General features: G+C 41.3%; 1 protein-coding gene across 2 annotated transcripts in view; it reads right to left on the bottom strand.

Moving 5' to 3' along the window:
- mboat1 (membrane bound O-acyltransferase domain containing 1) overlaps positions 1-21,357 on the bottom strand; it is an 88,125-nt gene that overhangs the window by 23,456 nt on the left and 43,312 nt on the right. For both annotated transcript variants that reach the window (XR_007956373.1, XM_052016318.1), the window contains exons 6-10: positions 19,558-19,612; positions 18,490-18,673; positions 13,778-13,970; positions 8,841-8,944; positions 2,935-2,999 (exon numbers count right to left, since the gene is read on the bottom strand). Coding sequence is in view for 1 of the 2 variants with exons in the window: in XM_052016318.1 (XP_051872278.1) it covers positions 2,935-2,999; positions 8,841-8,944; positions 13,778-13,970; positions 18,490-18,673; positions 19,558-19,612 (601 nt within the window). In the remaining variant the exon portion in view is untranslated. The remainder of the gene's footprint in view (positions 1-2,934; positions 3,000-8,840; positions 8,945-13,777; positions 13,971-18,489; positions 18,674-19,557; positions 19,613-21,357) is intronic.

The following is a 21,357-nucleotide window of genomic DNA, read 5'->3' on the forward strand; positions in this document are numbered from 1 at the left end:
CACAGGTTTTCTGCAACTCTTTACTTCAACTATACATTTCCATCTCTTTTCTTTCCGCTATCCGCAAGCCCTATGGTGGTGGGGGAAGGGTGAAGTGACGGGTAGAGGTTACCACTGGGAGTTGTAGCTCTGGACCTGCATGTAAATGGCCTGTGGACCACTGGTCATCCTCCTTTGAACCCAGTGCAGCAAGATACTCAGCAGCATTCCAGGCATTTGAGCAGCCCTTTTTAGGGAAAACACTGCTTACCATAGCAAGGGAGGGACTAGAAAAATTGTCCTAAACATTGCCCACCCAAACAATAACTAACTGGCCAGCAGACCGCGGCTGGTAGTTAACCCTTTTTAGCGGTCGAAAACAAAGACTACTGTTGACCCTGCAGCCCTGGACATGATTCCACAGAAGCCGACTCTGGATGACCCTGACCTACCCCCGACTCTGGACGAGGTCAAGAAAGCAATTAATCAGACCAGCTCTGGCAAAACATCAGGGGTGGACGGTCTTCCTGCTGAACCCTTCAAAGGAGCTGGTCCCAAGACTCTGGATGCATTCCATGACGTCCTAATCAGCATTTGGGTGGAAGAGACTATGCAACAAGACTTCCAGGATGCAACAGATGTCTTCTTCTTCAAAAATGAAGATAAGAAATCAGACTTTGTCAACGATTGAGGTATCTTCCTCTTACCCATTGCTGGGAAGATTCTGGCATGGGTCACCCTCAACCACCTGATTAGCTCTGTCTCAGAGGAAACGCTGCCAGAGGCTGAATGTGGCTTCAGACCAGGCCACAGCACTGTTGACATGGCTTTCTCGGTGAGAAAGGTCCAGGAGAGATACATTGAGCAGCGCCTGGATCTTTGTGATGCTTTCATCGACCTGACCTTTGACATGGTCAAAAGGGAAACACTCTTGGTCATCATTGCAAAGTTCAGCTGTCCTAGAAGATTCATCCAGATCATTCGCCTCTTCCATGACAGCATGGTGGGTCTCATCTTCTTCAGCTGACACTTTGACATCTCCAATGGCATGAAACAGGGCTGCGTACTCACTCCAGTTCTACTCAACCTGTTTTTCATGTATGTCCTGAACCATGCCCTGCGCGACCTTCAAAGAGGAGTGCAGCTTGAGATACAGATTGGACAGCTTGCTCTTTGACCTTCAGAGACTGAAGGCCAGGACCAAGAATCTTGAGAGACAAATCTTAGAGGCACTGTTTGCTGATGACTGCATCCTAATGGCACATTCGGAGGTTGACCTTCAAGTCAGTGTTGACAAGTTTGCTGAAGCCTCACGATTCTTTGGTTTTATATTCAGTCTCAACAAGACTGAGGTCCTGCACCCACCTGCTCCAGGCTCTACAGTGATTCCTTTCAGTATAAGCATCGATGGCACCGAGCTGAAGACAGTCGATCACTTCCAAGTACCTGGGAAATGTCATCTCTTCTGACAGCTCTCTCAACATGGAAACAGTGGCTCCAATCAACAAGCCCAGTCAGTCGCTTGGTTGCCTGCAGTCTCATGTGATGAGACACAGAAATGTCAAGCTGTCAACCAAGATAAAAATGTACAAAGCAGTCATACTTACTAGCCTTTTGTATGGCTGTGAGACTTGGACACTTTACAGGAAACACATCAACCAGCTCGAGTGTTTCAACATGACAGCTCCATGGTCACTTATGGGCATCAAATGCCAAGACAAGGTGACAAACTTGGAAGTGCTGGACAAGGCTGGTCTGGTTAGCATTGAGGCCATGATCCCAAGGGCACAGTTGCACTGGACAGGCCAGGTAATCTGTGTGAACAGCTCCCGTCTGCCATGCCAGTGCCTTTATGGAGTTCTTGCAGAGGGCCATGGGAACACCAGGGATGTCCAAGAAAGCAATACAAGGATTGTATTAAAGACAGCCTCAAACACAAACCCAGCTTCTCTTGTTTGTACATGTGACTAAGTTCCCTCATCCCTCAAATTATTCCAGCAAATTTCTTCTGCACCCTCTCCAAGGCCTTCACTAAAGAATGATATCTAGAACTGCACATAATACAGGCAAACTCCCACGTTATGGTTGTTTGGGCCACAGAAACTTGCCCTTACAGAATTCACAAATCACTACCCAAAAATATGAGATATGGAATTTATGTGAAAACAAAGTAAATAAATAAACACAAAATTCATTTTTTTTTCAACTCACTTTTTTTGACACACGCGCAGATGACGTGGCGTTACGGAAAATAGCGATATGGACCATTGTCTAGCAATGCAACCCCCTCCCCCTGATCCATATTGTTGCAGCCAATGCCTCTGTTTAAAAAGCCTAAGATTCCATCCGCCTTCTTAATCACTTACTCAACCCGCTCTGTGACTTTCAGTGCACATAAACCCCAGATAATTCTGTTCCCATATCCGTGATAGAATTGTGCCACCCAGCTTATATTGCTTTCCCTTGTTCTTCCTACCGGACAGTATTTTTCTCAATGTTGTTCTATCACCATGGCTTTCTACTTAGAGGAAGATCAGGTACTCAGATATCAGTATAATCAAGGCCTTCCCAATAAAGAACCCACTGAGAAATTACCTTGAAAGAGCACAAAGATTAACCATTTTTCCCACTGGCTGTCCTATAGCACAACTACTCTGTGGTAGCCTTTCAGATACAAGCATGGAAACCAGAATTGTGACAAGTCCAATCTTTCATTAAGTACTGGAACCTCACCTTAAAGTTTAAATGATCTTATGCAATTAATAAGGTTATGTTTTCCACAATTTATAGGATCTGGATCACACTTAACATAATGGACAAAAGCAAAACTGAACAAAGGAGCAAATCAAAGAAAATGTTGTAACTTATCTCATTTATGCAGAATTTTGATCATCACAGGTCCTGTATTATTTGAATGTGTCTAGTTGGCTTGCACAGGCAAGCTATTTTGCTTACCTCTTTAGCCAAGCTCCAGTTTGAATGTTCCAATTGTCCAGGCACATTTTAAAACTTGTAGCAGTCTGGTAAAAGGAAGGTGTAAAAAGTTGTCAGTAAATAGACTACTAAAATTTCTTCCAGGGAAAAGCACGGTCTGATAAAGGTTACCTTCTGCCATCTTTATAATATTGTCAAAATGTTAAACCACATTGCAGTGTCCACTTACTCAATCAACATAAACAACTTCCACACAACTCTTTAAAACTGCTTTGGAAGGAGAACTTTCTTTTTAACATTTCCTCTTCTCAGAATATCACTGACATATGACATGAAATTTGTTGTTTTGCAGCAGTAGTACAGTGCAAAGACATAAAAATCTATAAGTTACAAACATAAACAAGTAATGCAAAAAAAAAGGAATAATTGAGGTAGTGTTCATGAGCTCATTGATCGTTCAGAAATCGATGATGTTCATCTGGTATGTGTGTACAAAGAACAAATATAGGGAGTAGTTTGTTGATTCCAAGAGACAACATCATCTGGGAAGATCATGCAATTACTGGAAATAGCCAAGAAACCACAACAATGTTCTCTGCCTTTGAGCAATACTGACTAGATACAACACCAGAACATGGACTCACTGCTTCCATTTCAAGTAATAAAAAGTATAACAAAAAAATTTTGATTTTTGTCTCAAATAGACCCGACCAATGGATCGTGAAAACCCGTTTCCTCACATGACAGTTACAAGTAAGTACAAATAGTCAAAGAACTCCCAAGCAAAATACATTTCCAAAGTTAAAGAACCCCAATGAACAAAGAAATGCCCAAATATAATCCTACATTCTCAACTCTAGAACTTTTACTTTCCCATGACAATTCACTTAGCTTACTCTTCTCCAGTACTGGTGACACTTTTTTGTTGAGAAGAGTAAATGCATGGCATTAATTACAATTCTATGGTCTTCAAAGGTAAAATACTGAGCACAATAGTGCATTTTGGCATTCTGTGATGGGCATGGGGGGGGGGGGAATTAAACTAGAAAGCCTCTAAAAGTGGAATGGTTAAAAAAAAAATCACAATCCATGATTTAACCATGCCCACTGCTTCAGATACAGATGGCGAATCACTTCAGATGGGGGTCTGAAACACTTAAAGCTGGCCACTTAAAAACAGTTCATGCTTCTTCAAAAGGAGGTGCATTGTGCTTGCAAGTATTCTGAAACTCACAATGACCTGCAAAATCATTGAAGGCTGGAGAATGAGAGAGAGAGAGAGAGAGAGAGAGAGAGAGAGAGAGAGAGTGCTAGTTTTCCATATCTGCACTGGAGGCCTTTGTCTGGCTCCAAAGCAGGAGAACTAGCCTATATTCACACCTAGCAACTGTTTCAAATTTCACAGCCACAAGTCACAGCATGCGCGCGCACACACACACACAGGTGGCTGTTCAAAATTGCATGGTACATTGGTACATTACTGGCCCACAGGTACTATGCTAACAGTTACGGTCTTCCCATGGAAAGGTAGTGCACAATCACAGCCAGCAGCAGATAACAGGTAGGGCACGGGTACTAATATCACCATACCTCAATGGAGCATACCATGCTGGCCATGACTAAACCTACTGTCAATGCTGAGGCTGGAACCAGAGAAAACATACTTTAGCGTCCTTTTCACATCCCAATTCTCTTTCACAATCTCTTCTGATTTGCCAGTTCCAGATGAAACAATTTGAGCTCCTTTCACTTTGCCCTATTCCACAAAAACCTGACAATTTTGCTTTTGTCCTTTCAGGCATCTATTAATAGTAACCTGGCCAATTTGTGGTAGAAGAGAAAGAAGACAGTGAAGATAAATTCATATCATCTTGCCATTTAACACTTGAGCCATAGACACTGATAATGTGCACATTAGGTGCTAAGTAAGGTGATGGGATGGGCACATATTGAGTCATCAGAAGTGAATGACCTACAGGTCGTAAGAGATCAATGGACTTGCTAACCCCCTTGGGGGCATGAGGTCTGGTGCATTTTGATGCCTAAGGATGGTGGTTGATGGATATGCAAAAAAAAATGCTTGGTGCATTGGCTGGTTCGTTAATGTCCATGTCTGATGTCAAGGGGCATGGAGAAGTTCGTCACTATCCATAGCTTTGAGTCAGTCCATCTTTTCCAGCATGGAAATGGTGGGCAACTCCATTAGCACACATGCACACCTAACCAGAACACAGCATCTCGTTGCAGTACAAGCAATCATCACCTGACATCAGGATGTTGCAGTGGCAGCTCAGCTTGCTACAATACAAGCCTAGGCTTCATTGTGACTCTGGAAATGAGTAATGAAAGGACTTTGATGGATATCACAGAAGACCAACAAACTGACTTCCAACAGATCTCTAAGATTGCAAAGGAGCAACCTCAAATGTGCGGTCGTCTGTCAGCAGGGAAGTCTTATTGATCCAGCCATAGACACTCTGCCCATACCCAACGATTAGCTCAGCCAACTAGGTGTAGTGCATTGCTAGCATTCCTTTGGAAATCTGCAGTCCCACCCACCAAAAGTTAGAAATATTCTACTATGCATGAATCAGGCTCGAAGCAAACATTGCATCACAACACTAGGACTGAGAAAGGAACATGGAAGAAATGCACTAAAGGAACAAAGAAAGATTAACAATTAATGTTTCTAATCAACTTAACACACTTTGATTTAGAAATTTATATGGAATGTTTATTTTATGTTGTCTTTCATTTTTTAAGAATGTGGCCAAGAGAATGCTGGGATAGCTGATAGAGGGTAGGCATGACATAAGTGTTGGTGATTGTGAAATGGGATTGTGTTTATTGTATCTCAGTCACACCAGTTGCTCAAAAACAGCCCAGCTAGAAAGCAGATGCAGACTGCTTCCTTCCTTGCTCCTTCCTGTTCCACAGCTGTATGCAATATCATTTGTGGCATGGGTTGAGCTCTCATAACAGTGAGGTTTGTCAAGTATACAGCAGATCCCCACAAGCCTTGACACCCACTCTGCTGAATACTGCAGGGCTCCTGTGACTCACTCAGGCAGCAAACTCATTTCTGCACATGGTGACTTGCTCTGTCACATTCTGGGTCACTGTGCAGCATTTGTTGTATGCACATTGCCCACATGTATGGTTTGGGCAGTGAAATCAATAGGCAGCCATGATACCAATTGGCAAGTGGGTGTGGAGATCTGGGAGGCAAGAGAGAAAGCCAGCTGGAGGAGTAAACATTTTATTTAGAGGACCTATCTGTTGTGGTTTCCCAGTGCCGGACTCCAAAACACTCAGACCACCTCAGGGAGGTTCCAGTTAAGTAATGCTGAAGCAGGCCTCACAAATATTGGAAAGTCTGCACATCACACGGGAATGGACCAAATCACATAGGTGGTATCCAGGCATACACTGCATATGTCTAAGCTCCTCTGTGCATGAGCATGTCAAATGCACAGAAAACCATAGACTTTGTTAACTTGCAGCAAGTTGGCAATTTTCCTTTACATAAATGTTGTGCTACATGGAAGAATTTCTAGGCCATAACATCTCAAAGCCTTGAAAACTCTTACTACTTTTGCTTCAGACAATCTGCACGTGGAGTATGTTTATTTTTTTTAAATTATTTGCTTTAAGGAAGTGAGGCTTGTTGTATTTGATTTTCCAACTATTTAAATAGATGTCGGAGAAGTAGCAAAGCACCTATTCACTCTGATACAAGTCAACTGTCCTCGTCTGTCATTCAACTATACCTTGAGTAGTATTCTGGATAACTTTTTTTTAAATGATATGACAGTGATGAATGAAATGATATCAAGTGATAACATTTTTGTAATAAACCATGAAACTCATGATTCATCGATTTTTACGCAAGTGAAAGCAATCAAGTCAACTTTGGAAACAAATGTTGAAGAGAAACATCACTTATGTAATAATATTACAAGGATCAATAGGAGTCATTGCTGCCATTCTAGATTACTTCATCTTTATCTTTTCACAGTTTCTTGAAACAATGTTTGATACAACCAAAGAAGTGAATACAGCACAAAAAGCAGTATTTATCAAATTTAAACCATGATAGAAACAAACGCAAATGAATCCTTCTATTACCATGCTCAGATGTGCCAGTTCAAGACAATGGGGCATATTGGAGACTAAATGGAATACAACTATAAATATTTTTAATCTAGTTAAAACTTCACACATGACAACAGTGTGTGCAAAATCTATGCCTACCAATTGATTGTACCCATGTGCCTGTGATAAAATATTGCTACGTTTACCACTAACATTAAATCAGGTCCCCTGCAAAATACTGCAGAATTATTAAAATCCAGAGTGAAACAGCAATAGGGTAGTTAATGCCCAGAAACAAGCATTGAAACAGGACTTGCAGGATTTTCAACATGACCTCACTCAACTTCACTCATCTCCGAACATTTTGCAATGTAGCATTTAGGAAGGGCATCACTCCTTAAGGCATATTCCCCAAGGCAACCACAAAGCAGCTACACACAGGAAAAGGGTTATGGGTCTGATGAAATTGCTGCTGGGAATTGGCATGGACCCCATGCCCTTTTTGCATCTCAATAATTAATTAAGTACTTGTGTGATTCTTGACGTACTGTGGTCGGACAGTGTACTGATGTGAGCAGCCACAGAATCAGAGGGGATTTCTTGTTCCTTGGGATCCAACTCTCTGGGCAGTGCTCGCCAATGAATTAATCCAACAACGTGGACTCAGAATGAAGGTGCCACATGTGCTCTTACAAGCTGGAAATACAAGGTCATTAAGCCAAAACATTAACTCACTCTCCACAGATGTTAGCTGACCTAGTGAGCATTTCTAGTATTTTCTGTTTTGACTCCCCCAAATTTATAGCATCTGCAGTTTTTTTCTCCTTTTTGAGTTGTGCATAGTTGCAGGAAACAAGGCATTTATAAGAAGTGATTCACAACGGGTTGCATACAGTGGAAGTGAAAACTATTTTAAAAGTCTGGGTTCATAATGGGATCTTTACGGGCATCCAATATGGCTGTCGTACTCATGAAAGTTAGCAATGCCCGAGATGACACTTAATCCTCCGTAATATTAAAGTACATGAAATCATTACTTCATGAACATGAGTCTTTAATGCAGCAGAGAACACCAAATTGGAAGAAATGGCAGAGATCTGCTGTGACTGCTTGGGAAAATTCAGTGGAGAGGAAGTTGAGAATTAACATGACTTTGACTAGAATGAGCAGAACAGTCTGGGCAGAAGATTGGAATTGAAGGTCTTTCTGCAGAATGTCATGTACCTCAGTGCTGACAGCCTTGGAAAGCCGGAGCCGACAAATACACTGTTTATCAGAGTGGCCTAGGCAGGATGCTGCTTCTCTCAAGATTCTCTGGGCATAGCCTCTTTGCTGCTGGGCATATTATTGCCTTCTGTAGGGAGGTCTCTGATCCTCCCTTAGCAGTGAGTCATTGCCATAACAACACCACCTGTAATGGAGAGCTGCCAGTGGTGTTACCACTGGAACATCCATGGACTGAACTTGTTGGCAGATAAATGCTGGAGAAACCAAACCACATTTGTTTAAGTGCATTTTAGAAGGTTTCTGAGCAGCATGCAATCAGTTCTGAAGCTGCTCGGTGGAGTTTCCTGATGTTAGTAGGCCATCCCTCTACATAGAAAAAGCACAAACTAGTGCAATGTGCTCTTCTACTGAGAATCTTTCACAATGGTCACCATGAAATTCTGAGCTCCAGTTCAGGTTGATACTTCCAAATGATCATGAGCGCAATCTGCTCTGGGTAAAATCAAAGTGTGCATGTGTAACACCTCAAAAAAAAAGTTGGACATTACTCAAATCAATTTCCAGGCATTGGTTTTCATAATCTAATTCACATTCAAGAATCTCACCTCAATATTCCAGATGTTTAGGTTTGAGATTAGGTCCCATCGCAAATTGCCATTTTTATCAAGGCCATTGAACCCAAAGCCACCTGCATTATTGACTGCATCAGCTAAAGGGAAGCAGAAAACCATATAGTTATTGCATAACTTAAGTTGTGAAAGAACATCCAGTCACTGCGACAGTTAAACCACAGTCCTTACGTCATTTTAGTAATGGAAACGTATTGTTATTCAGAAAGAAAGATTCCACTTTAAATGAATATGGACAGTTAACAACTCCCTCCACAAACTTCTGATTCTGGCTCCTCCAGACCATCCCCACACAAAACTTGATTCCTGGAGATACACAAGTCACATTGAGCACTAATAAGAATTATCCCCACATGGAAAAGTAGATGAGTTGCCCAAGATGGACTTTTACACATGACATGAATTTCAGAACAATGGCATTTTTTGAGATTGCTTTTAGGTAACTCTTTCCATTGGGTTACAAAATGTTTATACAGTAAAATTCTAATAATCTGGCATGCTTGGGACTTCGATGCTACCAGACTAGCAGATTTTCTGGACTAATGGATGTTGTTTGTATTAACACATGAACATATTTTGAACACATGATTTCTTTAAAGATATTACATTGTATTTTAATGAATTTTCCAATGAACCTAGTAAGTTTAAAAGGAATGCGAGAAATGAAACTCTGGTCAGTTTGAAGAGTGCATGGAAAAAAAGGGCCGTGGCAAGCGGAAGAAAGTGTGCGAGCCGGGGTACTGGTGAAGTGGAAGGAAGTGCAGGAAACATTGCCTGGTGACTCAGATGCCAAACCATTAGGATTTCCAAATGGTCAGATATCAGATTATCATAGTTTTACTGTTCATTGCATATGCTATTGATCAGAGTGGTTAGCTAAAACATCCAATAAACTTTCACACGTTAAAGGTTGCAGTTTTGATTTCTAATTCACCTAGCGTCCACTTATATTGCGTGTTGGGTCAAGGCAGCTTGAAGTAATGGGGAAGAGCAATTTTTCTGCATCATGTGTATGTACAAATCAGAAGAAGCAAAGTTATGATGGCCCAAGAGGGAAGGAAGTGTATGAAGAGGGATTGAAGGTTGCAGGGGAGAACTGACTCAACAAGAAAGAGGAGAGGGAGGGGGCGGGAGAGAGAGGGTAGAGAGAGGGGGTGGTAGAGAGAGGTGGGGTGGTAGAGAGAGGGGATGGGAGACAGAGAGACAAAGGGGTAGAGAGGAGTAGAGACTGATTTTTGAATAATAAATGTATTGCTCAATTTGTGTTTCAACATTTTCCAGTGTCTTTCAACCACTGCCAAATGGCTCTCTATTTTTTTCAAAAAGGAAGCATACTTTCAGGAGGATCCTGACAATCCTTAATCTTGTGCTCTGAAAACATGCATCATTCTGTTTTTCATTTGAACAGCATCTTAAAACTTGAAACAAATGAAAAGAGCAACACTGGACTTAGTCAGAGTTTCTATGGATATACAAGTAGGAAGTAGGCAACTAAAATAGGTATTTGATCTCTACAGAATGAGGCTGGTAAATTAATGGAATTATTAAAGAAATAATAGATAATTTAAATCAATTTTTGCATCAGTTTTCACTGTGACAGACACTGCAAATATCCCCAAGGTAACAGATGGGCTAATTTTGTACTAAAGGGAGCAACTAGTAAAAATCCCAATCACAACAGATAAAGTATTAGAGAAACTCATGGGGCTAAAGACAGACAAATCACCTGGGCCCAATGGCCTGCACGTGATGATTTTAAAGGATGTGGCTGCAGATATAGTGGGCCCATTGGTTGAAAATTTTCAAAACTGGCTAAGTTGTTGGTGACACCAGAAGATGGAAAACAGCCAATTTGACTTCCTTGTTCAAAAAGGGAAGGAGATGGAAGGCAGGGAACAAAAAGTCAGTTAGTTTAACATCCATTGTTGGCAATATGTAAGAGTTCATAATCAATGAGGAATTTACTGATCAGTTAGGAAGGCTGAATATAATCAAACCTAGTCAACATGGTTTTATGAAAGGTAAATCACGTTTGATAAATTTGCTCAAATACTTTGAGGATATGATAGGGAGGGTTGATGGAAGGGAACCTGTAATGTCGTATAGTTTGATTTCCAAGAGGCATTTGACAAGATGCATATATCAAAAACCCAAGATACTGGAGTAAGTGTGTTAGCATGGATTGAAAACTGGCTGTTACACAGAAAACAAAGAATTGGAATAAATGGGTCCTTTTCAGGCTAGTGGGTGTAACTAGTGGACTACCCCAGGGATTTTCACCCTCAATTGTTTACTATTTATAGCAATAACCTGGAGGATGGGACAAAATGCTGAGGTTTCCAAAGATACAAATATTTGTGGAAGGGCATGTTGTGATGAGGACATTGTGATTCTGCACAGGATATAGGGAGATTGAGTTACTGGGCGAAAACTTAGCAAATGGAGTTTAAATTGGGGAAGTGCGAGGTCACGCACTTTAACAAGAGGAATCAAAAGGCAGTTTATTACCTACATGGAGAGAGACTGCAAATGAGTAAAGTTTAGAGGGATCTAAGTGTTCTAGTGCATGAAACACAAAGTTAGCAGGCAGCTCTAACAAGTAGTTAAGGCAGCAAATGGCACATTGGTCTTTATTATGAAGGGATGAGAGTTCATAGAATTACAGGTAGGATAACAGAATGGGTGGAGCATTGGCTGGTTGGCAGAAAGCAAAGGGTGGGAATAAAAGGATCTTGTTCTGGTTGGCTACCGGTTACTAGTGGTGTTCCGCAGGGGTTGGTGTTGGGGCCACTTCTTTTTACTCTGTAAATTAACGATATGGATGATGGAGTAAATGGTTTTGTGGCTAAGTTTGCAGATGACACCAAGATAGGTGGAGGAGTAGGGAGTATTGAGGAGACAGGAAGGTTGCAGAGAGACCTAGATAGTTTAGGAGAATGGGCAAGGAAATGGCAGATGAGGTTCAATGTTGAGAAATGTGCCGTTGTACACTTTGGAAACAGAAATAAACGGGCAGATTATTGTCTAGAAGGGGAGAAAATTTAAAGTACAGAAGTACAAAGGGACTTGGGGGTATTTGTGCAGGATACCCTAAAGGTTAACCACCAGGTCAGATCGGTGGCAAGGAAAGCAATGCTGGCATTCATTTTGAGAGGTATAGTGTATAAAAATAAGGAAGTGTTGATGAAGCTCTACGGGGCACTGGTGAGGCCTCATTTGGAATACTGTGTACAGTTTTGGGCCCCATATCTTAGGAAGGATGTACTGATGTTGGAGAGGGTTCAGAGGAGATTTACGAGGATGATTCCCGGAATGAAAGGGCTTACATATGATGAGTATTTATCGGCTCTTGGACTGTACTCACTGGAGTACAGAAGAATGAGAGGGGACCTCATAGAAACATTTGAAATGTTGAAAGAACTGGACTGAGTAGATGTGGCCAAGCTGTTTCCCTTGGTGGATGAGTCCAGGACCAGAGGGCACAATCTTAGAATTAGAGGTTACAGGTTTAAAACAGAGATGAGGAGAAATTTCTTTAGCCAGAGGGTAGTGAGTTTATGGAAGTCCTTGCCACGTACAGCAGTGGAGGCCAGATCATTGGAGGCATTTAAGGAGGAGATAGATAGATATCTAATTAGTCAAGGTATCAAGGGATATGGGGATAAGGCCGGAAATTGGGGTGAGAATAGTTTTTTTTCTGCTCATGGAGCAGACTCCACCCCCCCCCCCCCCACCATTTCTCATCTCTTTTTCCCTTTCTTTTTTTTCTTTCTCCCCTTTTCTTTGGAGCAGACTCGATGGGCCGAATGGCCTACTTCTGCTCTCTTGTCTTGTGATCTTTTCTTTCTTTCTTTTTCAATCTTTTTATTAGTTTTCAAATTAATACAGATTAATATATAGCATCAATATTTATACATGCAATACAAAGAGATCAGGATAACAATCATAGCATATATAATCCTAAAGAACAATAAAATATTTTAAAAATCTGTCGATCCAACGATCTCTTAGTAAATGAATATAATATAAAAGAAAGGAAAGAAAAAGATTTATTATATAAATTTTAAAAAAAACCTAAATCAATAAAAATATTATAAACAATATAAACTAAACAAAAAAAAACTTTTTTAAAAAAAAACAAACAAAAAAAAAGAAAAAAAAAACTGGGCTAAAATTTCTCAGTAGAAACAGAGCATATTATGCCGTCGTCCGTTCCTCCAAATTGGAAAGTTATTGAAAGGGGACCTAAATCATGTGAAAATATTGAATAAATGGACTCCAAATATCTTCAAATTTAAGCGAAGGATCAACAGTACCACTCCTAATTTTTTCCAAGTTTAAACATGAGATAGTTTGAGAAAACCACTGAAAAGTCTTGTGATCTTTTGAGTTTAAGAATTGGGATATTTTGTTCCTCATACCTAAAGAAGGATATAATAGCATTGGAGGCAGTCCAAGGGGGAAGGGGGGGTGGGAAATAAAACCGGAAAACAATTCCCATATTAGGCAATCTAATACATGGGAAAGCAAGGAACCATCTTGGGAATAGGAACGGGGTGGAAGGGAAATTAAATGGAGCAAATATTTTCCCTTTATTACTCAAATTCCACTTCTCCACCCAGGCTGATTTCAAACAGTTCACCACAAAAATAAAGCATTTATGCAAATCCTACAAACTGAATCCTTTATAATTTTCAACCAATGTCTCTTCAATAAACAAAATCAAAAAAGGTCAAATTTCTGATATCAATTGCCGTATTGCTTCTAAAATCATTTACTTCTAACACTTGACAACTCCTGCCCTTCCTATTGCTTCAAGAAGTTCAAATGAAGATCGAGGAAACTTTAAATCATCATAAAAATGTAAACATGGTACTAATGTACACTTAAACGGGCACACCAAAATACTCTACCTAAAGTCCAGGCAAAGTAATACTTGGGTCTAGACGCATGTACTGAGATGAAGAGGTAACAGAGTCTCCAGAAAAATGAGGTTTCACTTATAAACTTGTCATCCACGTTATGGGAGATAGGAAAGTTCTTTGTAATTCCCGTAAACCAAACCAGACAGAAAAAGGTGAGAATCATTTTGTTTGCTACAGCTCTCTAGAAAAACAAGAACAAATGCCACAAAATATATCATGTTTAGATAGCATTGGATCATCAGAAATAACATTTCTAGATATGGACATGCCAAAAGCAAATAATAATGCAATAAATTAATATTAAAGTGAAGCAATTTTGTCAAGGGAACCTTGCTCGTTACTTTATGGATACGTGCAGAAACCAAAAATGAAACATTAACTAGCAATAACAATGGGGTATAAACTGGAATGTGCACACTGGGGTTGTGATGCACGATTCACCAGCAGATTAGCAAGAGACAAGCCCATAATCAATGAGTAGCCAGCCTGCAAGAGAAATACTGGTAATTATCAGTGTAGCTCCCCCAATGTCCAGTGGTGGTGTAGTGACCATGGAAGATATGTTCAGTTTTTTTTGGGATGATTAAACATAATCCTTCTGCCAACATTTCCCTTTCCCTTCAACCCACAATTACTTATGTAGAAACTACAGATAGTATTAGCATGCAGCTCTTACTTGGACACTCCCCTCACCATGACCTAATCCTTGTGGCTTTCTTATTTCAGATTGCCATAAACACCTACACATGGCTTGGCATCAGAACAGTGCAAGAAGACAGAAGGTAGCAACCCATCATCTGAGCTAACATTAGCAGCTTCCAACTCAGCTATTGATGCACTGCGTATTCTATAGTGTAGCTAAGGTGCAGGATCTGCACCAGATTTGTCATCGGGCGCAAGCAGTCTGCAGCCAGGTTGCGAGGTAAAGATTAGCTCCTTTCTGCAGAAAATGAGGTCACTCATAAATACTGCTCCAGATTCACTGACCTGACTGGAGAGCGATGCAAAACATTAAGCAGCATGAGGGCAGTCCAACCCCAACTTTGTACACAGCTTTACACCCAACTTGGAGGCCATTCTTTACTCTTTCTGGCTTGATTTTCAACACATGCAAACCCAGCCATCCTGTCGCTTCTGATGGCTGACATCAGCTTCCACTGCAGTACAGATGGAATCATGGAGCTGACTTAGAACAGATTACAGAACAGCACAGGAACAGGCCCTCTGGCCCACAGTCTCTGTGCCAACCATGACTTTTGGTATGAAGCTCTGGACGACATTGCTCAAAGGGGCTTTAAGGGTGTCTCAGCACTCCGCCAAGGTGTCATCCATTACTGTGGATTACCCAGAGAAACAACAGTGCCTCCATGAATCATGACTTGTTTGCGTTGTCTGCGAATGACATGATTAATGATCTCACAATTGCCATCCCAACACCCTTGTCGTTGCCTGTCAGTTGTCCCAGACTGCTGCCACTTGAGATGTCCAGGCCCAGATCTGTTTCAGGCTGGACTTTATGGTGATCTGCAGCCTCCACTGTTATGTGATGCTGGGAGCTCACAGCATAGGGCCAGCACAGCAGCATGAAGAATATTCAGGGTATACAAAGAAGTGATAATTAAAATGTTTTCATTTTTATTTGGATGTATTGAAAGGGAAAATGATGAATTTGTTGCCTTGTGTCTATCAATGTGGTCAAGTGGACAATAAGTCGATCAGCAATAGAGGGAATATAATATGGTAACTGTATCGGAATGATGGATATTTGCTTTCCTTCCCCCACACTCACAGTGTGTAGACATCACAACCAGGCATGTCTTTATGAAGATGGTGGAAAGTCACCTTCTTGACCTACAGCAGTGCTTGTACTGTATTTGCATAGTCCTAATAGAGAGGGAATTCTTTGACTTGGCCCATAGGTATTCTCATTCAAAAAATATTTGACTTGGAGGCTGTGCAGAAGAGCCATTAAGTTGACTTCTGAGATAAAAGGATGAGGAAAACTTGAATAAGTTGTATTTACAGTCTCTGGTGTTTAGAAAAAGGAGAGGTGATCTTATTAAGACATAAGATTCTGAGTTTAGATGCTGAGTGCACGCTTCATATAGTGGGAGAGTGTAGAAACAAGGAATGCAGTCTTTCAACAAAGGATCACACTGAGGTCTGAGAATGGAGGAGGTTTGGCTCTCAGAACTTTGGGAATTCCTCACCCCAGAGAGTTGAGGTACTCAGTATATTCAAGGCTAAGGCAGATGGGTTTTTTGGACGATAGGCAAGTCCAAGGTTATTGGGATCAGGCAGGAAAGTGGAGCTGACACCAAGAATCAAATCACTCATGATCTTATTGAATGACAGACCACGTTTGAGGGACTCTATGGCCTACTCGTGCTTCTATTTATGTTCCTATGATAAGGGAAGACAGCAGATATATTTACAAGTCAATGCAGCATGCATCTTGAGAAATGAATTTCTGATGATGTAGTTAGTGGGCACTTCTTGCTCTCGTTTAGCTGGTAAAGGATACAGATGTGCCAAGTGCTGTTAAAAAAGCCTAGGTAAGTTGCAACTGTGTATTTTCTACATGGTACACATTTGCAGCTACAGTGGGTGAAGTGTAGAGAGGTGGTGTTCAAGATGATGGAATGGATGACAATTAACTAAGCTGTGGTGTTTTAGATGATGTCAATTTTCTAGAGAGTCAATAGTCCCTCTACTGCCAGTGCATTGTGCCTGCAGTATGTACTGTTGATACCTACCAGATGCACCAAGGTTTCTTTGACAGCAGCAGCCAAACTTGTAAGGTGTACAGCCAGGACAAAGGCAGGAACTGCAAAGAAATTCTCCCATCTCTAGAAACTTGACATAATCCAAAACAAAGCAACCCATTTATTGGAGTGAGAAGGCCATGGATGAAGGAGCTAAAGATGTTGCGGCATTGAATACAGCCCCGAGGAACTTCTGCAATGGTATTCTGGAATTGTGATGACCTCCAATAAATACTATAATCATTCTTAATGCAGTGGAAGGTTATAAGGTTATTCCTATGACTCTCAATGATTTTGACCTTACAAAGGCTCTTTGACGTAACACAGTAACAATGTTTCCCTGATATCAGGGGAATCTCTCTGAGCATGTCTCTGGAATTCACCTTTTTATGTTTGAATCAAAGTTGCAATGAGGCCTGGGCCAAATGAAGTCTCACTTTATGAGTTAAGTTCACTGCTGACAACAGCTGTTACCATTTCACTGATAACGGTAGGCTGAAGCTTTAGTAATTGGCCTAATGGATTTATCCTGCTTTGTATGGGCAATTTTCTACTGAATCTAAGTGGCTCATTCCTCTTCCATATTCATAAGGCATTTGATAGCAGCATTATCAAACTATATTTGACACAGTGTCACATATTGGGGCAGGTAATTAAAAACTTAGACAAAGAGGTTGGTTATAAGAAGTACTTTATAGGTGAAAAAGAGATTTAAAAATTTCAGGGGCATTTTAGGAAGGGAATTTCAGATTTCATGGCTAGTTGGCTGAAGGCATGGCCAGCATTTGAGAACATATAAAAGGTTAGAACTGGTGGAGTGAAGAAAGCATAAATTGGGCAGATAGAGGTTAGAGATCAGGAGGAACAAGTCCCTAGAAGGATTTGGCAGACAAAGGCCAAGATGAAATATTATAGAACATACTACTCGGGTACCAAAGAGTGATTTGTAGGGAAAAAAAATTATCACGACCAATCGAATTTTAGAAGTCATTACTTGAAGGAATATCAGTCAAATTTTATATAAATAAAGCACAATTGTTGCTGGCCTCCCTTTGACAATATACTAGTATACAAGGTAGCACAGTGGCACAGTTATTAGAGCTGCTGTCTCACAGCTTCAGCTACCTGAGTTCAACCCTCATCTCTGGCACTGTCTGTGCGGTGTTTGCATGTTCTCTCCATGTGGGTTTCCCCCAGGTGCTGCGATCACCTCCCATATCATAAAGATGTGTGGGTTGGCAGGATAATTGACCCTAGTGTGAAGGTGAGTGGTAGAATTTGAGGGAAGTTTAAGGAAATGTGGGGAGGGGGGGGTGAATAAAATGGGATTAGTGTAAATGAGTGCTTGATGGTCGGTGCGGATTCAGAACACTGAAGGGCCTGTTTCCGTGCTGTATGACTCTATGGCTGAATAGACTGTACGACATATGTATTATGTATGCATCAGTATCCAAGTGCTCACCACAGATGTTAGAGTTGGAGAATAGAGTAATTTTTTAATTTCAGGCACCTTCTGCGAACATTGAGCAGTAAGCTGGCCTTCAAATGAGCATCCCCTACCACACAAGTAGTAGGATTTTTTTTCTATTTCTCATAACAGCCAGTTATAAACCTAAGAAACAATATGGATTATTGTCAAATTACATTTCACAGCATAAGGCAGCATTAAAATGTAATCCCATGTACACTAAGACCTGGATTCAGACTCCCCAAACATATTTATCAAGGGAAGTTGGATCCAAGCACAGGTCCCACAATTTAAAGTCCATTGTTTAACCCTCTGTATCACCCAGTTCATCTACACCTACTTTCCAATTAAGTAGCTGTGGATGAACTGGGTAACACAGAGGGTTAACCAATGTACAGAGTATGCCTGTAACAAAGCACAAATCTCAAGAAAACACACTAACAGAATCAACATCATTGCATATTTACCAATGGCGAGGGATCAGGGAACTTGGTATAGCCCCTTTGCTTCCTATGTTCTTCTATTAGTTTCATGTTTATATGGTTTCCTTCAATAAAAGCAATATAGTCCCTGTAATTGCAGGTTGGCCCAGCCAAAATACCAAGAAAATTCAAGTGATAGCTGCAATATTCTAGTAAAGTAGGTCTTGCACTGTAAATACAAAAAAGAGGAATGTTATCCCAATGTGATACATATGGCAGCCATATCTAAAAGGGGAAATAAAATAAACATTTACAAATTCAGCCCTTATTTTATATCTCATTCAGTCTCAAATGGCCAGCTAAGAAGCAATGGACATGAAGCACTGTAAAGACTCTCAGAGCTAGCAGAAATGTCATACAGCATCTGGGGTAACAGCATGCAACAGCGATGTTATCCACCAGTTATGTGTCAAGACGGGAAAGGGGCAAAAGACTAAGCAAACAGCATGGGGGCAAAGACCATTGTTCCACTGGATAGAGACACAATTGCGGCAGTTAATGCATTTTCACAGCTGAAATACATGGAAAAATGGAGAAAGAGAGAAAACAGGCAATGACATTTATTTATTTAATTTTCTTTCCCCATCACATCCCTGATCTCATACCAATTCCCAATTGGAAAGGCAATGCAAGCACATGGCACACAGAACATTCTACTAATGCCACTCTTTAAGAAGGCCACTAAACGTCAGGACACCTAAGGCAATGGATTCTCTCATATTCATCCCAGTAGAAGTAGTAGGGAGCTGGAATATCAGAAGAAAATGAAACCAACTAGTTTCCACTAAGCCAACAGTGGATCGCCATGTTGTGAGAATAACACTGGTATAATTGTCTGCATCAACTCCTCTGCAAATGACATTTTAAAATGTTTATATCAGCTCTCCCCAAACTTTTGATTGTATTTTTTTTAAGTGTAAGGAAAATCCAAAACCTGCACGAGTTTGACTGATTTAACTATCCAAGGCAAACAGCTAACTAGAAAAATGATAATAGTTATGATGAATTAAGTTGGAAGCAACCTTGTGTCCAATGCAGGCCTTCTTATCCTACCTGACAGCAAGACTGCGCTCTTCGGTTGTTAGTTCTTCATCTTTACGACCCATCCCTATTGAAAATTAGAAGGAAGAAATTAGTGGAAAACTCCAACAATGTTTGTTCTGTGCCTATTAATGGCAAAGGAGAGCTTGCAAGATTCAGAAATGTAAGTCACTCAAAAGCTACAAAAGTCTCTCATACCCACGCAACATAATCCTTGCAGTTGTTCTCTTGGCCAATACAAGATTCTCAATAAATCTCCACACTCAGATCAATTCAAATTAGTGTGAAGTGTTGCATTTTGGGAAGTCAAATCAAGGTAGGATTTGTACAGTGAATGGTAGCGCCCTGGGGAGTGTTATGGAACAGAGGTATCTAGGAGTACAAGTACATAGTTTGTTGAAAGTGCTGTCACAGGTAGACAGGGTAGTGAAGAAGGCATTTGGCATGCTGGCCTCCATCAGTCTGCTGTGTGCTACGTCTCACGGAAATGTGGCTTACACCTGCTTCACCTGACTGCGCCATACAACCTGAGGGCTTCTTAATTCACCAGATAGACTGTACGGCATCCTTGGGCAAAGTTAGAGGTGGAGGGGTCTGCTTCTTAATCAATCACTTGTGGTGCTCCGTTGTGATGGTCTTGGCGAGTTCCTGCTCACCCAGCTTGGAATATCTAACGGTGAAGTGTTGTCCATACCACCTGCCACCGGAGTTCATTTTAGCTATCCTGACGGCAGTCTATATCCCACCCCAGACGGACGTGAAGCCTGCACTCAATAAACTATATTCTGTGGTCAAAAGCCTTGAAACAGGATACCAGGCCAATTTGAAAAGTGTGTTACCAAACTACTACCAGCATGTCTCATGTCCCACCAGGGGCCCAAACACCCTTGACCATTCTATACAACTATCAAAGATGCCTACCTAGCCACCCCCCCACCTTCACTTTGGTAAGTCAGACCACCAGGCTGTGCTCCTTCTCCCTGCATACACGCAGAAGCTGAAACATGAGGATCCAGTACAGAAAGTCGTACAGTGCTGGTCTCAGGAAATAGTTGAGCTTCTATGTGACTGCTTTGAGTCGGTAGACTGGTCCATGTTCAAAGACTCAGCTGCCAGCCTCGATGAGTATGTCACCACCATCATGGACTTTATCAGCAAGTGTGTTGAGAACTGTGTACCAAAGAGGACAATAATGGTGTTCCCAAACCGGAAACCATGGACGAACCGAGAGATCCACTCCCTACTGAAGTCGAGGACTGTGGCTTTCAAGTTAGCTGACCCTGACCTATACCAGAAATTGAGATACGACCTCCATAAAGCTATCAGAGATGCCAAGAGACAATATCAGTCCAAAATCAAAAGTCCCAGGCCAGCCGTCAGTTGTGGCAGGGCTTACATGCTATAATGTGCTACAGAACGAAGTCGAGCAGCTTCGTCGACAACAGCGCATCCCTCCCCAATGATCTTAGCACATTCTATGTATATTTTGAACAGAAGGGGATTGGCATTTCACCACCCACCCCAACAGACTCCAATGTACCTGAACCCACAGTCATCACTGCGGATGTAAGATCAGTCTTCCGGAAAGTGAACCCACGGAAAGCATCTGGCCCGGATAGTATCCCCGACTGTGTCCTTAGATCCTGTGCAGATCAGCTGGCGGGAGTATTTGCAGACATTTTTAACCTCTCCTTGCTTCAATTTGAGACTCCCACCTGCTTTAAGGAGACCACTATCATCCCAGTACCTAAGAAAAACAAGGTAACGCGCCTTAATGACTACCGCCCAGTGGCTCTGACATCCACCATCATG

The sequence above is a fragment of the Pristis pectinata genome, chromosome 5 (assembly GCF_009764475.1).
Source record: "Pristis pectinata isolate sPriPec2 chromosome 5, sPriPec2.1.pri, whole genome shotgun sequence".
Classification (NCBI taxonomy): Eukaryota; Metazoa; Chordata; class Chondrichthyes; order Rhinopristiformes; family Pristidae; genus Pristis; species Pristis pectinata.